Source organism: Nomascus leucogenys, chromosome 2 (assembly GCF_006542625.1).
Source record: "Nomascus leucogenys isolate Asia chromosome 2, Asia_NLE_v1, whole genome shotgun sequence".
Taxonomy (NCBI): domain Eukaryota; kingdom Metazoa; phylum Chordata; class Mammalia; order Primates; family Hylobatidae; genus Nomascus; species Nomascus leucogenys.
Window position 1 is genome coordinate 62819215 of NC_044382.1, and position 21616 is coordinate 62840830.

Below are 21616 nucleotides of genomic sequence, written 5' to 3' on the forward strand. Positions count from 1 at the left end.
AGGCGGTGGCTCATACCTGTAATCCCAACACTTTGGGAGGCTGAGGTAGGCAGATAACTTGAGGTCAGGAGTTTTGGACTAGCCTGGCCAACAGGGTGAAACCCCGTCTACTAAAAATAAAAAATTAGCTGGGCATGGTGGCACAACCCCAGCTACTAGGAAGGCTGAGGCAGGAGAATCACTTGAACCCAGGAGGCACAGGTTGCAGTGAGCCGAGATTGTGCCACTGCACTCCAGCCTGGGTGACAGAGTGAGACTCTGTCTCAACAACAAAATTAGCCAAGTAGGGTGGCACGCACCTGTAGTCCCAGCTCCTTGGGAGGCTGAGGAGCCAGACCCCGTCTCAGAAAAAAAAGAAAAAGAAAAAAAAGAAACAGAATAGTATATAAATATCAATATTTTAATACATGTACGGAAAGATACGGCACAAATACCCATAAAACTTTGAAAAAGAAGAAGCAGATGCAAAGTATGACTGTAGTACCACTGAGGGTTATGAGAAGATTTTAGGTGAAATACAGGTGAACGTTTCATCAGTTATGTATGTATGCTAAAGGGTTAATGCATACGTTCTAATTAAGAAAGGCGATATTAGCTTTCCATTTATGACAGTGATATAAAGTTTCCTCTTTAAGAATTCCTATTTAAAAATAAAAATACTGAGTACATAGTGGCAAAGGTGGTAAGAGAGTATCACAGAATTCGTGAAGTGGTGAGGAAACGACTGGCTTTCGGGAAACAATGGACTAGGCTCTCTGTGGCCGTGTCCACCTGTCCTTCCAGTGGACTTGGCGATGGAGTTGAGAATGGGTCTGCGACTGCCAGTTCTGTAACCAACAGGCTCAGGCTGCGTGACCCTTGTACCCCCAGCCCTCTCTGAGGCTCTGCTAACTCCATGAAATGTGGGTGACAGGCCCTGCTCCGCTGCACCTGCCCCTCACAGGCAGCGGAGCAGGGCCGAAGCTAGCCAGGCGGCTCGCCCGAGCCCGCGCCGATGCCCTTCACCTCACCTTGCTCGCGGGCCGCCCCAACGGCCTCTTCCCCCCACCGTCGAACCCGGCTGAAGCCGGCCTCGCGCCCCCTCCGCGCTCCCCGCCTCTCCCTGGCTTGGCAGCCCCCTCACCGGGCAGGCATCGCAGCTGCAGGAGCCTCCAGCCCACCCGGCCAAGCGCACCAGACACCGCCGCCGCCGCCATTTTGGAAGCGGGCACGTAGCCCACGGCGACGCGACCGGCAGCGTCGGGACCACGGCGCTAAGGAGGGCGGAAGTAGTCGCGCCGTGGAGGCTCCTCCTCTCGCGAGAGGCGCGAGGCGTGGAGTCGACGGCTGGGGAGAAGCCGGGAGCGAGCCCAGGCGGCAGGTGAGAGTGGTGGGAGCCAGCTGAGCACCAGCGCTCCCTCAACTGTCCCCTCCCGGCCCACCCTCGTCCCCACATCCTCTCATTTCCTCTTCCCACCCCGTTCCTCGATGGGAACGCAGCCACGGCCGCCCCGCTGAAAGCCCCGGCTGGTTTATTCCTAAGAAGTCGGTGTGAGGGGCCAGGGCCGGCCCTAACCGCCCCGGGGTCCTGACCGGGAATTTCTGCCGTTCCCCGGCTGCCTCGTCCCTTGCGCAGCCGGCCCTACTCTGAGGCCCCGGGGACACCACGCTGAGGAGAAAGGGCCCCGAGCTCTGGGGTCCGGGAGACCTGGTTCTGAGACCTGGTCCTACCAGTAGCCAATCGTTGTGACCTTGGGCCTCAGTCCCCGTGACGTTTCGGTCCCTGGGGGTTCCTGGCAGCAAAGCACGAAAGCCTTGGAGCCGGGGGTACCTGAGCTCACGATTGTAATTTCGAACCTGCAACTTGTCCGAACCCCCAGCGTGTTGAGTTGATATGATTAAGTATCCAGATCGGAAGGATGCTTGTTACTAGAACAGACAGCTAGGCCTTTGTCCAGAAGGATTGATTGAATGGGTCTGGGTGTGGTCCAGGAATCTCATTTTAACCACTCCCTCGGGTGATTTGTAGGATCTGCAAGTTCGGGGAAGGCTGGTGCCCTTCATTCTGACATTACTGAGTGCCAAGCTCTGGATGGCTCAAGGAGGTCACGGTCCAGCCACTAACAGAGCACTTCACCGGGTGTCATCAGAGAAGGCTTAGTAGAAAGAAGTAAATGGTTTTTGGACTAAGAGTAACTGACGACAAGAGCATGTGATTCTGTCGATTTTGTGTTTGCAGTCAGACCCCATCTTTGTATCTGTTAAAGTTGTGCTTTGCACACCCCTTGTCAAATCTAGTCTTTTCAGAATATCCGGCTCCCCCCTGCACGGGTGTGGGGAAGACCTCCTAAGCCAAAACTTACCCCAAAGGTTAAAATTTTAGATCGATATTTCTGGTTTTAGGTAAAACATTCCTCTCCATGAGGATTTGTTTCTGAGTTCTATCCATCCATCTTTGAATGAGCCTTTCCTGTGGAAATTAACATTTGGGTATCCTTTCTGAAACCCTAATTCCTGACACACGCCAAATGCCTGGAGACATTCCTTTTTAATTGTTGATTCTCACTTTTTAAAAAAAATTCTGGGCCAGGCTCATGCCTGTAATCCCAGCAATTTGGGAGGCTGCAGCGGGTGGATCACTTGAGCTCAGTAGTTCGAGACCAGCCTGGGCAACATGGCAAAACCGCATCTCTACAAAGAATACAAAAATTAGCTGGGCGTGGTGGTGGGTGCCTGTAATCCCAGCTACTTGGGAGGGTGAGGCAGGAGAATCGCTTGAACCCCGGAGTCGGAGGTTGTGGTGAGCCAAGATCGTGCCACTGCACTCCAGCCTGGGCAACAGAGCAAGACTCTGCCAAAAAAAAAAAAAAAAAATCTCTAAGGTCTTAGTCTAAGTGTCTAGACAGAGCATTCTCTTGAGGGCAGGGAACAAGTGTCTTCTTGTCTGTTTCCCGTGTAGGGACAGGCACATAGTAGGTTTCTTTGGTCTCATTTGCAGGTTGTAATTGTGCCTTCCTACCGTTCTGCTAAAGCTGGCAGGGAAACTGAGGCCCAGAGAGGGGCAATGGCTGACTTGGATTGCACAGCAGGCTGGTTAGGCCCACTTGGTACTGGTCACCCAGAAGCCAGGCAGTGACATGTATGTGCACAAGAGCTTCAGTTAGTTAATTTTATTTTTTTAATTTAATTTTTTTTTTTATTTTGAGACTGAGTCTCACTCTGTCTCTCTGGCTGGAGTGCAGTGGCAAGATCTCGGTCCACTACAACTTCCGCCTCCTGAGTTCAAGCAATTCTCCCTACCTCAGCCTACCAAGTAGCTGGGATTACAGGTGCACGCCACCATGCCCAGCTAATCTTTGTATTTTTAGTAGAGACGGGATTTCTCTATGTTGGCCAGGCTGGTCTTGAACTCCTGACCTCAGGTGATCCGCCTGCTTCAGCCTCCCAAAGTGTGGGATTACAGGTGAGTCACTGCACCCAGCCCAGTTAGTTAATTTTAATTAAGATTTTCCTTTCTGATAACTGTCAGTATTCTTGGAACTTTTATGCACCCGAGTTAAAGAATTTTTTGAACTGAAGCCCAAACTTCAGTGTTATTTTTTACTTTTGTCCCCTTTCACCAGAAGAGAGACCAAATGCCTCAAGATTTGATGCTTACTGGGCACCTAAAAAACAGTCTGTTCTCAGACATCCGCTTTTACTGCCTGCCAGTAACATTTTAGAAGGGCCATGCACATGTGTGTGCCTCAGTCAGAGTTGGAGAGGTACCTAACAAGCTCAGTGACGTGACAATGATGCTACCTCTTATTATGAAACTGGGTCCTGACTCACAGCTTCTAAGCATGTTGTCTTAGATACTGGACACTTTTTTCTTACGGGTTTTTTTGTTTTAAAAGACAAATTCACAACAGCAACATAAAACTCTGATGATGAAAAGTATCACACTTTGGCTTTAGATATTTAAAAGAATATTATCTCCTATTTTATTTGAAAAATGCTGACTGAAAGTAGTGGCTATGCCTGTTTTTTGAGGGTTGATGTTTAATGAATGTAGTTCATAAGCTCCTCTTGCCGTAAGATTAGTTTTGGGAGATACGGAACGCAAAGCATTTTACATTCTTCTAATTTACTGACACAGTCCCACTGGAGTACTGTCCAAAGATCATAAAGCGCAGCTCTTACACTAATTCTAACAATGAAAAAGCAGCTTCCCATCACTCCCTGGGGTGTCCTCCTATCAGGCATGGCTAAGGAGAAGCAGGGTTTTATAGGACTGTTTGAAGCAAAGGCAGGTAAACTAGCCACAGAGAAGTGGAAGCCCAGAGTTCTAGAACATTACTTTACGGAGCTGTGTGTGCTAGAGCCTGCTGAGTGCCTTGCATATTTTTGTCTTCTCATTTGCTTCTTACAGCAGCCTCGCAAAATATGAGGTTTTTATCCCTACTTTACTGATGAGAAAACAAATTCAAAGAATCTAGTAACTTATCCATGGTCATGTGCCCGTAGGATCCAGTGGTAGATAGAACCCTAGGTCATCTGCACTCAAAACCTGTGCCCTATAAAAGCCTCCGTAAATGTTGCTGAAAAGGTCTAGACATTTGGCTTTTTGTTTTTCTCTAGCTAATAAGTAAGCTTTTGCCCCTTGTTTTCTTTATGAGGGTTTTTCTGTAAGTACACTGCAAAGTTGTAGTAGTCTAGTAGGTGGGGTCTTTTTCATCCTTTTCTATTGTCCCAAGGAAGAACCTATTCCAACATCATTCTAGAAACAGGTCATTTTTTTTTTCTTATAACTTAATGCCCAGCAATCCATACTCCCATCTTACCTGGCTGGTTCTTAAATGTGAGATTGATCCCATATTGCACACCTTGAAGTTTGCAAGGGTTCTCCCTCGACATCATGTGCCAGTTAAAAGTTTCAGTTCTTGATTGTGTGCTGTTTAGGGATTTAAAAACCAAAATCGGCCAGGCACGGTGGCTCATGTCTGTAATCCCAGCACTTTGGGAGGCCGAGGTGGGCGGATCACTTGAGGTCAGGAGTTTGAGAATAGCCTGGCCAACAACTCTGTCGCTACTAAAAATACAGAAATTAGCCAGGTTTGGTGGCGTCCACCAGTAATTCCAGCTACTTGGGAGGCTGAGGCATGAGAATTGCTTGAACACTGAAGGCGGAGGTTGCACTGAGTTGAGATTGTGCCACTCCATTCCAGCCTGGGTGACGGAGTGAGACTCTGTCTCAAAAAACAGAACAAACAAACAAAAACACCACAGAATTAGCTGGATGCCGTGGCTCACACCTGTAATCTCATCACTTTGGGAGGCTGAGGCGAGTGGATCACCTGAGGCTGGGAGTTCAAGACCAGCCTGACCAACATGGAGAAACCCCGTCTACTAAAAAAATGCAAAAGTAGACGGGCATGGTAGTGCATGCCTGTAATCTCAGCTACTCAGGAGGCTGAGGCGTGAGAATCGCTTGAACCCAGGAGGCGGAGGTTGTGGTGAGCCAAGATTGCACTCCAGCCTGGACAACAAGAGTGAAATTCCGTCCTCCCCCCCCACCCCCCAAAAAACATAATTATTCTCTTTTTAATTTTTTTTTCTTTTTTTCCATTTTTACTTGCCCTCTGTCGTTAACAAAAACAGTTAAATGACTAAAGAATCCTACCTGTCTGATAACACTTAGCATCCTTTTAGGGGCGCTTGCAGTTGGATCATATGGAAGGAGCTAGATAAAAGGCATGATGAAGGGAAAATGCAAAGGGTTTTCATAGAATAAGGAGGGATCACTTTGGAGTGGTGGGAGATACAGGTAGAGCCAGATTATGGAGGCCGTGGATCCAGAAGGCTAGTTGACATCACTCTAGCAAATAAAACCTTTAGTAACTCCTTTAGAAAAAGAGTGACAAATCAAAGTGCTATAGTATTTAATGCTTGAGTGTTAAATATTTAACATCCTGGGTATGTTCTGTAGGCAAAGAGGAGAGTTACTTGAAGTGAACTTTGATTTTTTTGAGACAGGGTCTGGAATGTAGTGGCACAATCTTGGCTCACTGGAGCCTCAACCTCCTGAGCTCAAGCAGTCCTACCACCTCAGGCCCTCTCTTCCACCCCAGTAGCTGGGACTACGTAAGATTACCACATAAGACTACCATAGATTCTGCCACCATGCCCAGCTAATTTTTGTATTTTTAGTAGAGATGGGGTTTCACCACGTCACCCAGGCTGGTCTTGAACTCCTGGACTCAAGGGATCCACCTGCCTCGCCTTCCCAAGGTGCTGGGATAATAGGCATAAGCCACCACGCCCAGCTATAATTTTTTATTTTTTAGTAATTGATTTTTTTTGAAACGGAGTCTCGCTCTGTCACCAGGCTGGAGTGCAGCGGCACGATCTTGGCTTACTGCAACCTCCACCTCCCAGGTTCAAGCGATTCTCCTGCCTCAGCCTCGTGAGTAGCTGGGATTACAGGCATGCACCACCACGCCCAACTAATTTTTGTATTTTTAGTAGGGATGGGGTTTCACCATGTTGGCCAGGCTGGTCTCAAACTCCTGGGCTCAGGCAATTTGCCTGGCTCGGCTTCCTAAAGTGCTGAAATTACAAGTGTGAGCCACTGTGCCCAGCCGAAGTCAACATTTTAAAAGAAACGAGTGTAGTGACTTGGCTTGAATTCAGTCTGTATCTGTGGTGGCGTGATTGCCACTGAGTTGGCCACCTCTGCAGAAGTCTGAAGTGTTCAACATAAAACTAATCCATTTTGACCCCTCTACCACAAATTGTTTGTTTCATTTATTTGAGCTATTTTAAATTGGAAACTGGTGTCATTAATGTTTAAGAAAGAAAGGAGGAACTGAGTAGACTACTATCTCTTGACCCAATTTCTTTGTGAGCATATTATATACTCACCTGAGTATCAAGTGGAAGAGAAAGTTGATCTATGGAGGGAAATTTCCATAGGTTAAAAGCATGGGATTTACAGTCAGATGAATTTGGGTTCAAATCCCAGCTCTCACTTTATCCATTTAGCACTCACTAGCTGTGTGACTTGGCAACGTAAATTGCCTGAGTTTCCAGACTGTAAAATGGTAATAATATCTAGTTTAAGGCTGTTCTGAGATGCAGTTGAGATAATATTTAGAAGATGCTTTGAACAGTCTGGCTAATATTAAATGGTACAGACATAGTAGGTATTCTTGATCACTACAGATTCAGTGGAATTAAATTTTCATATTTTGATGAAAGGGGAAATACCAGTATTCAGTTTGCAAATTTTAAATGTGTTGTTTCTTTTTAACAACACTGAATCTGTGGTTGGGTTATTTCTGTCAATTTATTTGCCTTCCTTACCGAGTAACACTTTGCCTAATTGATGTCCTGTGTGTTTTCCATTCCCTTCATGCTGAATTATCTTAGGTCAAAGAGGAAATCATCTTTCTGCCTCCAACCTTCTTACTTGCCTCTAATCCCCTTTCTTGACTCTTCCAAGTCAGGATTCTCACCAAGGAAGCTATCTGCCTTCTTTGGGAATGTTGGGATTATGAAGACTTGAGATAATGGGGTTCATGTATTCAGACTCTTTAGCATATACAGTACGGTTTCTGATGTTGTCAGCATTCCCTAGTGGGTGGTTACAAGTTAGGTTGGGATTCTAATCACATTTTATGATATCTCACAGATTAAATTGCACTTTGTCTCTGCCCAGTCTTGATTCTCTTTTGGCCAGCAGTTTTTAGGTCCATCAGTACTGCACTGCAAGAATGGCAGATTTTGGGATCTCTGCTGGCCAGTTTGTGGCAGTGGTCTGGGATAAGTCATCCCCAGTGGAGGCTCTGAAAGGTCTGGTGGATAAGCTTCAAGTGTTAACTGGCAATGAGGGCCACGTGTCTGTGGAAAACATCAACCAGCTGTTGCAGTGTGAGTACCCACCCACGTTGTCTTTATGAGGCTGGAGGGGTTTCCATGGGAGTGTTGCATTTCTGTGGTTCCTTGATATCTGAGTTTTTGTTTAGGGTGGCATGTGATAGTGGTGGCTGGTCACCCTGTTTTTCAGTTGAGATATATTGGAGGAACCACCCCCAATAATTCAACATAAGTTCTTTTCTATTTCCCCTAAGTATCGGCTGGTCTGAGAAATAAAGGGAAAGAGTAAAAAAGACAGAAATTTTAAAGCTGCGGTTCCATGATGCCCCCCAAACCGCAAACCAGCAAGTTTTTATTAGTGATTTTCAGAGGGGAGGGAGTGTACGAATAGGGTGTGGGTCACAGAGATCACATGCTTCACAAGGCAATAAAATAAGGCAAATGGGGGCAGGACCCCCATTTCGCAGGACCGGGTGAAATTAAAATTGCTAATAAAGTTTAGGGCATGCATTGTCATTGATAACATCTTATCAGGAGACAGGGTTTGAGAGCAGACAGCTGGTCTGACTAAGATTTACTGGGTGGGAATTTCCTTGTCCTAATAGGCCACGGGAGACCAGGGCTTATTTTATCCCTTATCTGCAACCATATAAGACAGACATTCCCAGAGTAGCCATTTTAGAGACCTTCCCCTAGGAATGCATTCTCTTTCTCAGGGCTGTTCTTGCTGAGAAAAAGAATTCAGCGATATTTCTCCTATTCACTTTTGTAAGAAGAGAAATGTGGCTCTGTTCTGCCCGGCTCTCAGGCAGTCAGACCTGATGGTTATCTCCCTTGTTCCCTGAACATCGCTGATATCTTGTTCTTTTTTCAAGGTGCCCAGATGTCGTATTGTTTAAACACACATGCTTTACGAACAATTTGTGCAGTTAATGCAATCATCACAGGGTCCTGAGGCAACATACATCCTCAGCTTATGAAGATGATGGGATTAAGAGATTAAAGTAAAGACAGACATAGGAAATCACAAGAGTATTGATTGGGGAAGTGATAAGTGTCCATGAAATCTTCACAATTTATATTCAGAGATTGCAGTAAAGACAGGCGTAAGAAATTATAAAAGTATTAATTTGGGGAACTAATAAATGTTCATGAAATCTTCACAATTTATGTACTTCTGCCATGGCTTCAGCCGGTCCCTCCGTTTGGGGTCCCTGACTTCCTGCAACAGAGATACACTGAGCTTAGGAGTGTAGTTGATGATTTCCATAAGTATGTTCTTCTTTCTTGGTAGCTATTCCGTGTTTTTTTAAAACACTCACTGTATTCATCCAGCTTCTTGGATGGATATCGAGTTGTGTCCATTCTCTCAGGGTGAGGTCCGTAGCTTTTGTTGGGGGTTGGAAGGGACCAGGAGATTGTCCCAGGCTGAGGAGATTGCTAATTAGAGTCCTCTTCATTTCAGCTGCCCACAAAGAATCCAGCTTTGACATTATTTTGTCGGGTTTAGTCCCGGGAAGCACCACTCTGCACAGTGCTGAGATTTTGGCTGAAATCGCCCGGATCCTTCGGCCTGGTGGATGTCTTTTTCTGAAAGAGCCAGTAGAGACAGCTGTAGGTAAGGAGATCTTCACTTGAAAAACATGTTTGACAGGGTTGAGTCTTTGAGTATGCGTACTGCATCTCCGTGAGCAGGAGGTATCATTGGGAGATCAGTATTCCTGTAGCAAAACCTTTTCCTTGGGGATAAATTGTTAAAATCTGAAGCAACATATCTGGAGAAATTGTAATCTTTGGCTGACTCATTATGTAATAAAATAGAAGGAAACTGCCATCTAAAAATGGGTCCTTTTGCAGGTGAATAAACTTTGATATGTTCATAATATGGAAAGTGATGCAGCAATAAAAAGGAACAAGCTAACTATATGTACATCAGCTTGAATGGATATCAAGGGAAGTAGCTGAGTGAAAAAAGCCAATCTCAAAAGGCTCTGTGCTGTAGAAATCCGTTCATATTCTTGAAATAACAAAATTATGGCAGTGGAGATCAGAGTTTGCCAGAGGTTAGAAGTGGGAGGAAAGGGGTGTGTGGAGCTATAAAGGGGTAGTATGAGGGTTCCTGTGGTGATAGAACAATTCTGTGTTCTGAATATGGTGGTGGTTACATAAATCTACACACGTAATAAAATTACATAGAACTATATAGCCCCCCTCTGCCAAACGAGTACATATAAAAGAAATGAAATCTGAAAAAGCTATGTGGACCATCAATATCAATTTCCTGGTCTTCATATCATGCTATAATTGGGTAAGATGTTAACTGTGGGGAGAGACGAAGTGAAGACCTCCTTAATATACGGAACTTCTTTTTGTTTTTTCCAACTTCCTGTGAATCTGTAGTTATTTCAAAATAAAAAGTTTAAAAATAATGGCTGAACCCTGGGAATGATGTGGTAATTATTGATTCATGTGAAACTAATGACAGTGTTCATGAAGTAAAAACTTTTTTGATAGGTGGTATAGCTGTCAGAGTGATTCAAGTCTGGATTTTTAATATTTTTCACTAGATTTTCAGTCAAAACATAACAATTTCATCAAATAGAATAATAGAAATGAAAGTATTTTGAAATGTATAAAGGTGTTCGTTGTTTATTTGGAAATAGAACTTTGTGTTGTGTGTAGTATAAATCAGCATTCTTTGCTGGGAATTTAAACCTTACATGACTAAATGTAGTGTCTTAGAACTATACAGAGAGAAAAAAAGAACTATTCAGAAAGAATACTTGTATTTCTGTGCACTTTGTAGTTCATAAGCCTCTTTTCATAGTCATTATCTCACAACCTCTGGAAGGGGTTTCAAGAAGCAGAGAGTGATAAAAAACAATAATAATGGAATTATAACATTTAAGAGCTTAGGTAAAAACACTTCGAACAACAAAAAGGATTTGTCACATTAAAATAGTATTTCACTATGGCCAGGCACAGTGGCTCACACCTGTAATCCCGGCAGTTTGAGAGGCTGGGGCAGGTGGGTTGCTTGAGTCCAGGAGTTCGAGACCAGCCTAGGCAACATGGCAAAACCCCGTCTCTACAAAAAATACAAAAATTAGCCTGGTGTGGTGGTGTACACCTATAACCCCAGCTACTTGGTGGGGACTGAGGCAGGAGGATTGCTTGAACCTGGGAGGTCGAGGCTGCAATGAGCCGAGATCATGCCACTGCACTCCAGCCTGGGTGACAAAGTGAGACCCTGTCTCAAAAATAATAATAATAATAATAATAATAATAATAATAATAATAATAATAATAAAATAGTATCACTAAAATATATATACAGTTGTCCTCATCTTACAATGGAGTTACGTCCTGGTAAATACTATTAAGATGAAAATGCATGTAATTCATCTAACCTACTAAACATAATTGCTTAGGTTAGCCTAGCCTACCTTAAACATGCTTAGGACACTTGCATTAGCCTACAGTTGGGCAGAATCATCTAACACAAAGCCTATTTATAATAAAGTGCTTAGTATCTCATGTAATTTACTGAAAACTGAAGTATACAGTTTCTACTGAATGAGTATTACTTTCACACCATCATAAAAGTTGAAAAATTGTAAGTAGAACCATCATTAAGTCAGGGACCATCTGTACATTAAACAGAATAAGTTATTTTTTTTTTGTTTTTTCTTTGAGATCAAGTCTCATTCTGTTGTGCAGGCCAGAGTGCAGTGGTGCAATCTCGGCTCACTGCAACCTCCGCCTCCTGGGTTCAAGCAATTCTTGTGCCTCAGCTTCCCAAGTAGGTGGGATTATAGGCATGTGCCACCACACCTGGCTATTTTTTTGTGTGTATTTTTAGTAGAGATGGGATTTTGCTATGTTGGCCAGATTGGTCTTGAACTCCTGGCCTGAAGTGATCTGTCCATCTCAGCCTCCCAAAGTGCTGGGATTACAGACATGAGCCACCACGCCCGCCTGGTTATTATTGTTTGAATGCCTGCTAACCCATATAGGATTGAGCCTTTATTATTTTTCCTACTTTGACCTATAAAGCTATTAATTGGGATTTTCCTTTTGGCAGATAACAATAGCAAAGTGAAGACAGCATCTAAGCTGTGTTCAGCCCTGACTCTTTCTGGTCTTGTGGAAGTGAAAGAGGTATGTTTGTAGACAACTTTCTTCGCTGCCCTGCAGGTGAGGTAATCAGTATTGCTTAGAACTAGGAAACAAGAAATGCTGTGCATGTAAGATACATGATGCTTCAAAGGACAAAACTTGGGAGAATCGGCCGGGTGTGGTGGCTCATGTCTATAATCCCAGCACTTTGGGAGGCCGAGGCGGGTGGATCATGAGGTCAGGAGATCGAGACCAGCCTGGCTAACACAGTGAAACAAAAAAATTAGCCGGGCCTGGTGGCAGGCGCCTGTAGTCCCAGCTACTTGGGAGGCTGAGAATGGCGTCAACCTGAGAGGCGGAGCTTGCAGTGAGCCAAGATCACGCCACTGCCCTCCAGCCTGGGCGACAGAGCGAGACTCCGTCTCAAAAAAAAAACAGACAAACAAAAAACTTGTGAGAATAATCAACTTCAAAGAGACTCAGCTTGGCCCATGTGGGCTGGGGCTTGTTCTTGTCTCCTTGGTACTAGTTTAGTGGTGGTGACAGCTGAGGGGCATGAGTAGCAGCTCTGCTGCTTCCAACACCCACCTCTCAGTAGACCCGAATCCTAGGCCTGGGTGAACACTGCCTCCTAGTTCAGCCTCACATTTTTGGTGGGAGGCTGGAATAGGTTAAGGGACAAAGTTCCTTTTCTGACAATTCAGTGGAAATGTTTAAATTAAGCAGAAGTATTTATGTTTCTACACTCTTTGATGTTAAAATTTTCTTGGATGTGGGAGAGGTAAATGTTACAGTATGATAGCTGTTGTGCCTGTTATTTCTTACATAATGTAGGGCCTTAAATTCTTTGTTTTTTAATTTTTTTCTTCTTTAAATTTTTTTTCTTCTTTTTGGAGACAGTCTCGCTCTGTTGCCCAGGCTGGAGTGCAGTGACACGATCTCTGCTCACTGCATCATCCGCCTCCTGGGTTCAAGCAATTCTCCTGCCTCAGCCTCCCGAGTAGCTGGGATTACAGGCGTGTGCCACCACACCTGGCTAATTTTTTGTATTTTTAGTACAGGTGGGGTTTCGCTATGTTGGCCAGGCTGTTCTCGAACTCCTGACCTCAGGTGATCTACCCGCCTCGGCCTTCCAAAGTGCTGGTATTATAGGCATGAGCCACTGTGTCCTGCCAGGCCTTGGATTCTTTATGCCAACCCTTTCTTATTTTTCCTTTTAGCTTAAGGTTTTCTGTGCTTGATTTTAAAATAAGGAATGTGTATTAGGCCATTCTTCTGTTCCTATAAAGGAATACCTAAGACTGAATAATTTATAAAAACAAGAGGTTTAATTGGCTCACTGTTCTGTACAGGAAGCATGGGACTGCAACTGCTTGGCTTCTAGGGAGGCCTCAAGGAACTTTTACTCGTGGCAGAAGGAGCAGGCACATCACATGGCAAAGGCAGGATCAAGAAAGACAGGAAGAGTCAGGGTGGGGAAGGTGCCACACTTTACAATAACCACATCTGGTGAGAATTCAGATGGTGCTAAACCATTCATGAGAAATCTGCCCCCATGATCCAGTCACCTCTCACTGGGCCCCACCTCCAACATTGGGGATTACAGTTCAACATGAGATTTAGGGGGGACACATATGCAAACTATATCAGACTCCTCATAAAAATTCACTTTACACCAAAGCATACAGAATATAAAGTGACATCCCACTTCTTGCTCACACTTCCCTCCCCAGAGGAAGCCACCAATGCCTTTTCGTATGGCTGTTCAGACCTTTTCCTATGTATTTACAAGCATCTACATGCACATACTTTTTTTAAAATTTAAATAAGATCATATGTATACATTGTTCAATCACCAGCTTTTTTCCCACCCTTAGATATCATAGACACTTACCTACTTCAGTGTATTTCCCTTCATTCGTATTAATGATGTAATAGTATTCCATGCAATAGATGGACTATGATTTATGTAACCAGTCTATAATTATTGGACATAGAGGTGGCACCCTGACCCTTTTTTTCTACCTTTGCTCTCTGCTACTTTATCCCAAGGAACATAGAAAGGATCTTCCTCCCCCTTTTTCTTTTGGGATATAAATTTCTGCTGTCTTCATTGTGGGCGTTCTTTCTGTTACACAGTAGGACCACATCTGGTTCATTTTCATAATTATATTACATCCCAAATAACTAGCATATGCCTCATCCCTAATATTTTTTAAGTACTTTTACATTTTCCAAGGGGTAGGCTCCAAGTAAACATGCAGACAAAGGTTATACTCTAGGGTTCTGATCAGTGAGAAACTGAATGTGAGGCATAAAGTGATATCTGTTACCATCCACTGTTACATCCTTAATGCACAGAAATGAGTCTTTAACTCCTGTGTAGGTAGACATAGTAAACCATTTTATAGAGGAGGGTGGACTAATCCTTTTGATGTCTTGAATTCTAGCTGCAGCGGGAGCCCCTAACCCCTGAGGAAGTACGGTCTGTTCGAGAACACCTTGGTCATGAAAGTGACAACCTGCTGTTTGTTCAGATCACAGGCAAAAAACCAAACTTTGAAGTGGGTTCTTCTAGGCAGCTTAAGCTTTCCATCACCAAGAAGTCTTCTCCTTCAGGTAAGGCTGGCCTAGGGACATTCTTCTGTTTGAATGGGCTTAGAGGGACATGTTAGAAATTGAGCCGGCAATAAATGAAATGGTGATATTTTTAGAGAATTAGTCCTTTGATTTCTGCCATTTCCACATAGAATACTTAATGTACTATTATCATGGGCATATTAGGATCCAAAACTGAAGTAATACATAGGTATTATCTAGTTCAGCTCCTTCTTCTGCACCAGAAGATACCAAGGCCTCCTAATTCTACAGGACTGAGTCACACAGTTTAATTAATGAGGTCCTTCCAGGTCCCAGAATAAACGTTTATCCTCAGAAGGCCTCACAGTGTAGTGATAATGGTGGAAGAGAGTGCCCTGTTCCTGTTCTCATGTGCTTTTTTCCCCGTGCCAGGAAAAGCATCTGTTCTTACTTTGAGGATGCTAAGACACTTACAAAACTATATTTCTTCTGCCTAGAAAATTGTGTACAAGCACACGCGTGCGCTCACGCGCACACACACACACACACACACTGCCCCATTCTCATCCTTCCTATCACTATTTTTAAATGCCTGAATTGACCCAGCTGTGAGGTATGCAGACATTTACAGATATTTACTGGTACATCCCCACTTGTATGGTTTTGACTGTCTAACCTCAATCTTCAAGAAATCCTTTGGAATCTAACCTTTCGATTCATGGTTCCAGAATGGGTAGGAATAGCTTAGAACAGTTGGCCCTGTGGAAGGTATGAGCATCCAGCTGTGACAGTGATCACTAGAGGGTACTCTTACCCCAAGGGCCTGCGAGGATTTGCCCACACTGCATCTGAGCCTCAGCTCTCTGGCTCTTCCTTGCATCCTCCTGACTAGACAGAGAACCAGGAGGTGTGAGCTTTGTCTGCCACTGATGGTGTTACCTTGCCACCAGCAGCTCTAGAGCCTATTTTCTTGTATGTAGCAGGTTTACATGAGGCTAAAGCTCTGCTATTTTTGAAGGTTTTGACACATTTCTCATTTAATCCTCAAAACACCTGCAGTAACATAGGAAGTACAATTTAGATTCATGTTGTAGAATGGAAACTAAGGTATCGAGGAGGAAGCAATATGGAACGGAGGTGAAAAGCATCAGACAGGCTTTGCAGCCTGTGGAACCAGCCTAAGTGTCTAAACCTGTTTCCACAGCGGTAAAACTAGGATGACAGATAGTTACCTCATAAGGTTGTCAGCAGAATTAAGTTAGATAATGTATATAAGTGCTTAATATGGTGCCTGGTACAAAGCAAGAGCTTAGCAAATGGCGACTTCTGTAACTATCAGAAAGTGGTTGGCCCAAGGTCAGACCTCTAAGAGGGGTAGAGCTGGACTTTGAACCCACATCTTCTGCCTCCCAGGCCAGTGTGTTCTCTTCTACACAGCAGAAAGCATTTACGTATGTTTGTAATTAATTGTTTCTGACTGCGTTTATGGAGTTTTTTCTTTTATTGCTTGGACTCAGTGAAGCCTGCTGTGGACCCTGCTGCTGCCAAGCTGTGGACCCTCTCAGCCAATGATATGGAGGACGACAGCATGGTGAGCTGGCGGCATTGTCACTTGATTACTTTCTTTCAGGCCTCAGTTTGGGTATGAACAGCTATAGTGCCCTTTCTGGACTTGTAGGTGTGAACGTATTTAAAGCCCAGATTTGTGACTATGCCTGTCACATCTTTGATTTAGAAGGAAACTCCACGTTGGTGGTTTTTTTTGGAGACAGAGTCTCGCTCTCTTGCCCAGGCTGGAGTGCAATGGCACGATCTCGGCTTACTGCAATCTCTGCTCCCAGGTTCAAGCGATTCTCATGCTTCAGCCTCCCAAGTAGCTATGATTACAGGCATGTGCCACCACACCTGGCCAATTTTTGTGTTTTTAGTAGAGACGGGGTTTCACCATGTTGGCCAGACTGGTCGCAAAACTCCCGACCTCAAGTGATCTCCCTGCCTCGGCCTCCCAAAGTGCTGGGATTACAGGCGTGAGCCACTGCGCTCAGCCATGTTGGTGGCCTTTTAAATTTTTTAGCATCTCTTTTTCCCCACATAATTTCTTGTTCTCACTTCATGCAATATGTTGAAAACTCTTGTGGGCATGTGTAAACCTGAAAAGATTTTGTCAGCTTAAATAGTTTTATTGGCACCTTTGGGCAAGTTGCTGACTGTTCCATGCTTTAAAAAGCACTATTTTCCATCTTTGATTGGCCGTGTCTGTAATAAAGTTCTTCATTTCTACACCTCTACTATTGAAGTTAGAGTAGTGAGCAAAATAAGTGAGGTTCATGCTCTCATAGGGTTTACAGACTGTCTACACATTTACAAAGAATTACATAAAGGTATATATAATTATTTGATTTTTATCTGGGATTATGTAAAAGATATTTTATTCCCTTTTTCACATGACTCTTCATAAACACTTCTCTCTCTCTCTGTTCTGTCTGTTCCCTCCCTTCTCCCCACTCCTGCCCCCAGCCCCCAACATGTGTATATTCTCTACACATTGCTGGCCAGTCATACAGCTTTTCCTCATGTAAATTTGTTTCTAATTCCTTCGCATGCTAGTGCATCTTCTGTGGATGTAGTTTAACTCACCGTTGGCCTCTTGAGCATGTGGTCAGGTTGAACATGATGATCATCCAAAAGGAGGACAGGGTGGACACCTTCTTTACCCTGGACTCCACGTTTCCTCTCGAAGCCTGCGGTCACTTTAGCTTTTCATTAGCAGAGACCACGACTGTATCACTCATTGCTTTGAACACTCTCCAGGATCTCATTGACTCAGATGAGCTGCTGGATCCGGAAGATTTGAAGAAGCCAGATCCAGCTTCCCTGCGGGCTGCTTCTTGTGGGGAAGGGAAAAAGAGGAAGGCCTGTAAGAACTGGTGAGTGTTGGGGTGACTAGAGCCTGCCATGCTGCCTCCAGTGGCTTCATGCTCAAGTCATTGTGGTGCTGTACTATTTTTAAAACATACATTTTCCAGCCTGGGCAACACAGGGAGACCATCTCTGCAAATAATTAAAAAAAAAAAAAAATTAGCCAGGCATGGTGGTATGTGCCTGTGGTCCCAGCTACTTGGGAGGAAAAGGCAAGAGGATCACTTGAGCCTGGGAGGTCGAGGCTGCAGTGAGCCGTAATTGTGCCATGTATCTAATTTCACTCTCCCTCAAAACCCTACCAGTAAGCCACGATTGTGCCACTGCACTCCAGCCTGGGCATCAGAGTGAGACCTTGGTGTCTTCACATTTGTTTTTATAAATGGATGGGAAGGATTGTAGAAAGGTAATCAGCGGTGTTCATCATCAGTGTTAATCATCAGTGTTTTTTAAATGTAAAAGCTGCCAGCATTTACAAATCAGGAAATTTCAAGTGAAAACACAGATCTTTTTCCCTTCTGTTCTTGAATTTGGAAAATATGGCAAACTGGGTCCACTTTCCCCAGCATGATAACCAGCTGAAGCTGAGTAGTGGCTGCCCTCTGTAGACAGAGCACACACGGTACTTCCCTCATCCTCCTCCCACTTCTGTCTCCCTCAGCAGCCTCTCACATTGCTGCTGTCTGCCTGGCCCATAGGCTTCTGAGTTATGACACTGGTGTGAAGAGAAAAGGCTTAAAGCACATTTTGGCACTGTTAGGATTTGGGATTTCTGGGTGGTGACAATTCTCGTTCATTAGTTACTGATTTTCCCACAGCACCTGTGGCCTTGCCGAAGAACTGGAAAAAGAGAAGTCAAGGGAACAGATGAGCTCCCAACCCAAGTCAGCTTGTGGAAACGTAAATATCAGGATCATTCCTCAGCATTCATAAACCCCCCAGGGGGATTAGACCTCCTTCTAAACTAAACACAGACAAGCTGCACCTCAAATATTTTAGTAACAGACGAATGCGTGAGCACACGAACGTAGGTAGTAATGGGGATAGAGGCTGTCTCCTGAGAGTGAGAGTGGGTTAGCGTGCTTGTGCTGGTCTTGTTGCTTTTTATTTTTGGCCCATTTCTTTGTACTTCAGAGTGGGACCTGATGGTTAGACATTTAGCTAAATTTGGTTGTGTTTTGAACTGCATAGAATATAGAACTATGGCCGGGCGCAGTGGCTCACGCCTGTAATTCCAGCTATTCCAGAGGCTGAGGCAGGAGAATCACTTGAACCTGGGAGGTGGAGTGAGCTGAGATCGCACCACTGCACTCCAGCCTGGGTGACAGAGGGAGACTCCATCTCAAAAAAAAAAAAAAAAGGCCGGGTGCGGTGGCTCACGCCTGTAATCCCAGCGCTTTGGGAGGCCAAGGAGGGCGAATCAAGAGGTCAGGAGACCGAGATCATCCTGGCTAACATGGTGAAACCCCATCTCTACTAAAAATACAAGAAAATTAGCCGGGCATGGTGGCGGGCACCTGTAGTCCCAGCTACTTGGGAGGCTGAGGCAGGAGAATGGTGGGAACCCAGGAGGCGAAGCTTGCAGTGAGCCGAGATCACGCCACTGCACTCCAGCCTGGGTGACAGAGGGAGACTCCATCTCCAAAACAAAAGAACTATGGCCTCCTAGGGAACTTTTCATGACTATAGTTTTTCACGAAACCAGAAATCTTGAAAACTCTTAGTATTTTGGTCTCAATTGGACCTGCAAACATACTCAGCCATTTCCTTCAGGCCACTGTGGCCACATTATGAAATTAGACATTTCTTTCTTCTGGCTGGTATGCCTGAGATAAGCTGACCCTTGGCTTCCCCATTCTCTCTCTGCAGTGCTACCTGGGCGATGCCTTCCGGTGTGCCAGCTGCCCCTACCTTGGGATGCCAGCCTTCAAACCTGGGGAAAAGGTGCTTCTGAGCGATAGCAATCTTCACGATGCCTAGGAGGTTCCTGACATGGGGACCCATCTGCTCCTCCAGCCAACTCCTGTCCCTCACATCCCACCATGGTGGCTTCTCCCACCTCCTCTGGATTTGTTCACTCTGAGATCTATTTGCAGAGTGGGTGCTTAGCAGACAGAGTGAAGCTGGCTGGGGGGCACAGTGGTGTATAGTGCTGCTGTGTATCAAAAGACCAAGGTATTATGGGGCCCGGTTACTCAGAATGGGATGGGTTTCTTCACCTCATGTTAAGAGAAGGGAGTGTGTCCTGAAGAAGCCCTTCTTCTGATGTTAAAATGCTGACCAGAACGCTCTTGAGCCCAAGCATCCTTGAGCATTAACACTCTGTGACAGAGCTGCATACCCCTGCCTTGAGTCTCATCTCAGCAATGCTGCCACCTGCTTGTCTTTCAGAGTTGTTAGTTTACTCCATTCTTTGTGACACAAGTTATCAAGTGTCTCACAACCTCCTCAGGGCACCAGAGGACTCACTCACTGGTTGCTGTGATGATATCCAGTGTCCCTCTGCCCCCTTCCATCCCCAACCACATTTTACTATAGCATTGCATCTGTGTCCTATTGTCATTTATGTTAACCTTCAGGTATTAAACTTGCTGCATATCTTGACATATCTTGAGATTCTGCATGTCTTGTAGAGAGAGGGGATGTGCATTCGTGTGTGATGTTGGATAGTCATCCACGCTCAGTTTGGACCATTGGAGGAACTTCGTGTCACACACAAATGGGGCTATTCCTATGCTTAGAATAGGGCCTGTCTGCCCACTTTAGAAGAGCCCAGGTTGGTGAGCATTTAGAGGGAAGCAGGGCAGAACTCTGAACAATATGTCTCTCTGAGCAGAGACCCCTTTGTTCTTGTTACCCACCCGTACGGACTTGGAATCAATCTTGCCAAATATTTGGAGAGATTGTGTGGATTTAAGAGACCTGGATTTTTATATTTTACCAGTAAATAAAAGTGTTCATTGGTATCTGTCCTTGAAACTTGATTTGATTCTCCAAGTTTGCTTTGCTTATCCTAGTCCCTGCTGGTGGATTTTAGTTGTTTGTGTGGCTAATTGAAGTTTGGCTCCAAAGCCCCTTTTATACACAGGTCTAAGATGACCCCTAGTGACTCATGCCGTTGTATAATAACCTCCCCGTGAGTTTCAGCAGGACCTGTGAATGTGATGGGATAATCCCTACTGCAATTAGGTTACATTCTGTGGCAAAAGTGAAGGGATTTTGCAGATGTAATTAAAGTTCCTAATGGACTTGAAATCAATTAAAAGGGAGATTATCCTGAGTAGGCTTGACCCAATCAGTTGATCCTTTAAAAGAACTAGAGAAGAATTTCTCTTGCTAGCCGTGAAGAAGTAAGTGCTGTATTAGTCTGTTTTCATACTACTATAAAGAACTGCCCGAGACTGGGTAATTTTTAAAGGGAAGAGGTTTAATTGACTCACAGTTCTGCATGGCTGGTGAGGCCTCAGGAAACTTACAATCATGGCGGAAGGCGAAGGGGAAGCAAGACACCTTCTTCACAAGGCGGCAGGGAGGAGACATGCCGAGCAAAGGAGGAAGAGCCCCTTATAAAACCATCAGATCTTGTGAGAACTCACTATCATCAGAACAGCATGGGGGAAACCGCCCTCATGATTCAGTTACCTCCACCCCTCTCGCTTGACAAGTGGGGATTATGGGGATTACAATTCAAGATGAGATTTGGGTGGGGACACAAAACCTAACCATATCAGTTGCCAAGTAGGGAGAGGGCCATGGGCAAGGAACTGTGAGTGCAGGCTCCTCACGTGCTGGCAGACAGTCGAGAAAAAGGGGACCTTAGTCCACAGCTGCAAGGAACCGCATTCTGCCAACAACCAGGTTAGCTTGGAGAGGACCCCAAGTTCCAGATGAGAATGCAGCCTAGCCGGCACCTTGTAAGATCCTGAGTAGAGGCCCCGGTCTTCTGTGCCAGGACTCCTGGCCCACAGAACTTGTGATAAGAAATGGGTGTTTTAAGCAGCTAAATGTGAGGTCGTTGATTACACAGCAGTAGGAAACTAATTCAGCTCCAGAATGGTTTGACAGTAACAAAATTATTATTTTTTATTATTATTTTGAGACGGAGTCTCACTCTGTCGCCCAGGCTGGAGTGCAGTGGCGTGATCTCGGTTCACTGCAAGCT

At 44.8% G+C, this 21616-nt stretch overlaps 2 protein-coding genes across 4 annotated transcripts in view; one reads left to right on the top strand and one right to left on the bottom strand.

The window, feature by feature from the left end:
* The window catches only part of COQ9 (coenzyme Q9), a 13813-nt gene extending 12537 nt beyond the window's left edge, over window positions 1–1276 (bottom strand). Inside the window, exon 1 of one of the 2 annotated variants that reach the window (XM_030796481.1) lies at window positions 1124–1276. In XM_030796481.1, coding sequence (XP_030652341.1) covers window positions 1124–1196 — 73 coding nt within the window. In that variant the 5' untranslated portion in view covers window positions 1197–1276. Of the gene's footprint in view, window positions 1–1010; window positions 1069–1123 lie in introns of those variants that run through there. The other variant, XM_030796488.1, reaches the window with a different exon arrangement.
* CIAPIN1 (cytokine induced apoptosis inhibitor 1) lies at window positions 1174–20420 on the top strand. 2 transcript variants are annotated; one of them, XM_003263099.3, is made up of 9 exons: window positions 1174–1360; window positions 7679–7890; window positions 9302–9454; window positions 11921–11997; window positions 14406–14574; window positions 16053–16126; window positions 17347–17462; window positions 18273–18354; window positions 19324–20420. In XM_003263099.3, exons 2-9 carry the CDS (start codon window positions 7734–7736, stop codon window positions 19432–19434), a joined length of 939 nt encoding a protein of 312 aa, XP_003263147.2. In that variant the 5' UTR covers window positions 1174–1360; window positions 7679–7733; the 3' UTR covers window positions 19435–20420. The 2 variants fall into 2 exon arrangements, with proteins under 2 accessions (XP_003263147.2, XP_030652363.1); XM_030796503.1 differs by having other exon boundaries at window positions 1324–1360; window positions 7703–7890; window positions 19324–20417.
* The last annotated feature ends 1196 nt before the right edge of the window (window positions 20421–21616 follow it).

Bases quoted from the DNA above. Each gene is read 5' to 3' on its own strand.
- CIAPIN1 (XM_003263099.3), top strand. From the start codon at position 7,734: ATGGCAGATTTTGGGATCTCTGCTGGCCAGTTTGTGGCAGTGGTCTGG. The intron at 11,998-14,405 runs GTATGTTTGTAG...CTTGAATTCTAG, and splicing joins GTCTTGTGGAAGTGAAAGAG to CTGCAGCGGGAGCCCCTAAC. The intron at 17,463-18,272 runs GTGAGTGTTGGG...ATTTTCCCACAG, and splicing joins AGGAAGGCCTGTAAGAACTG to CACCTGTGGCCTTGCCGAAG.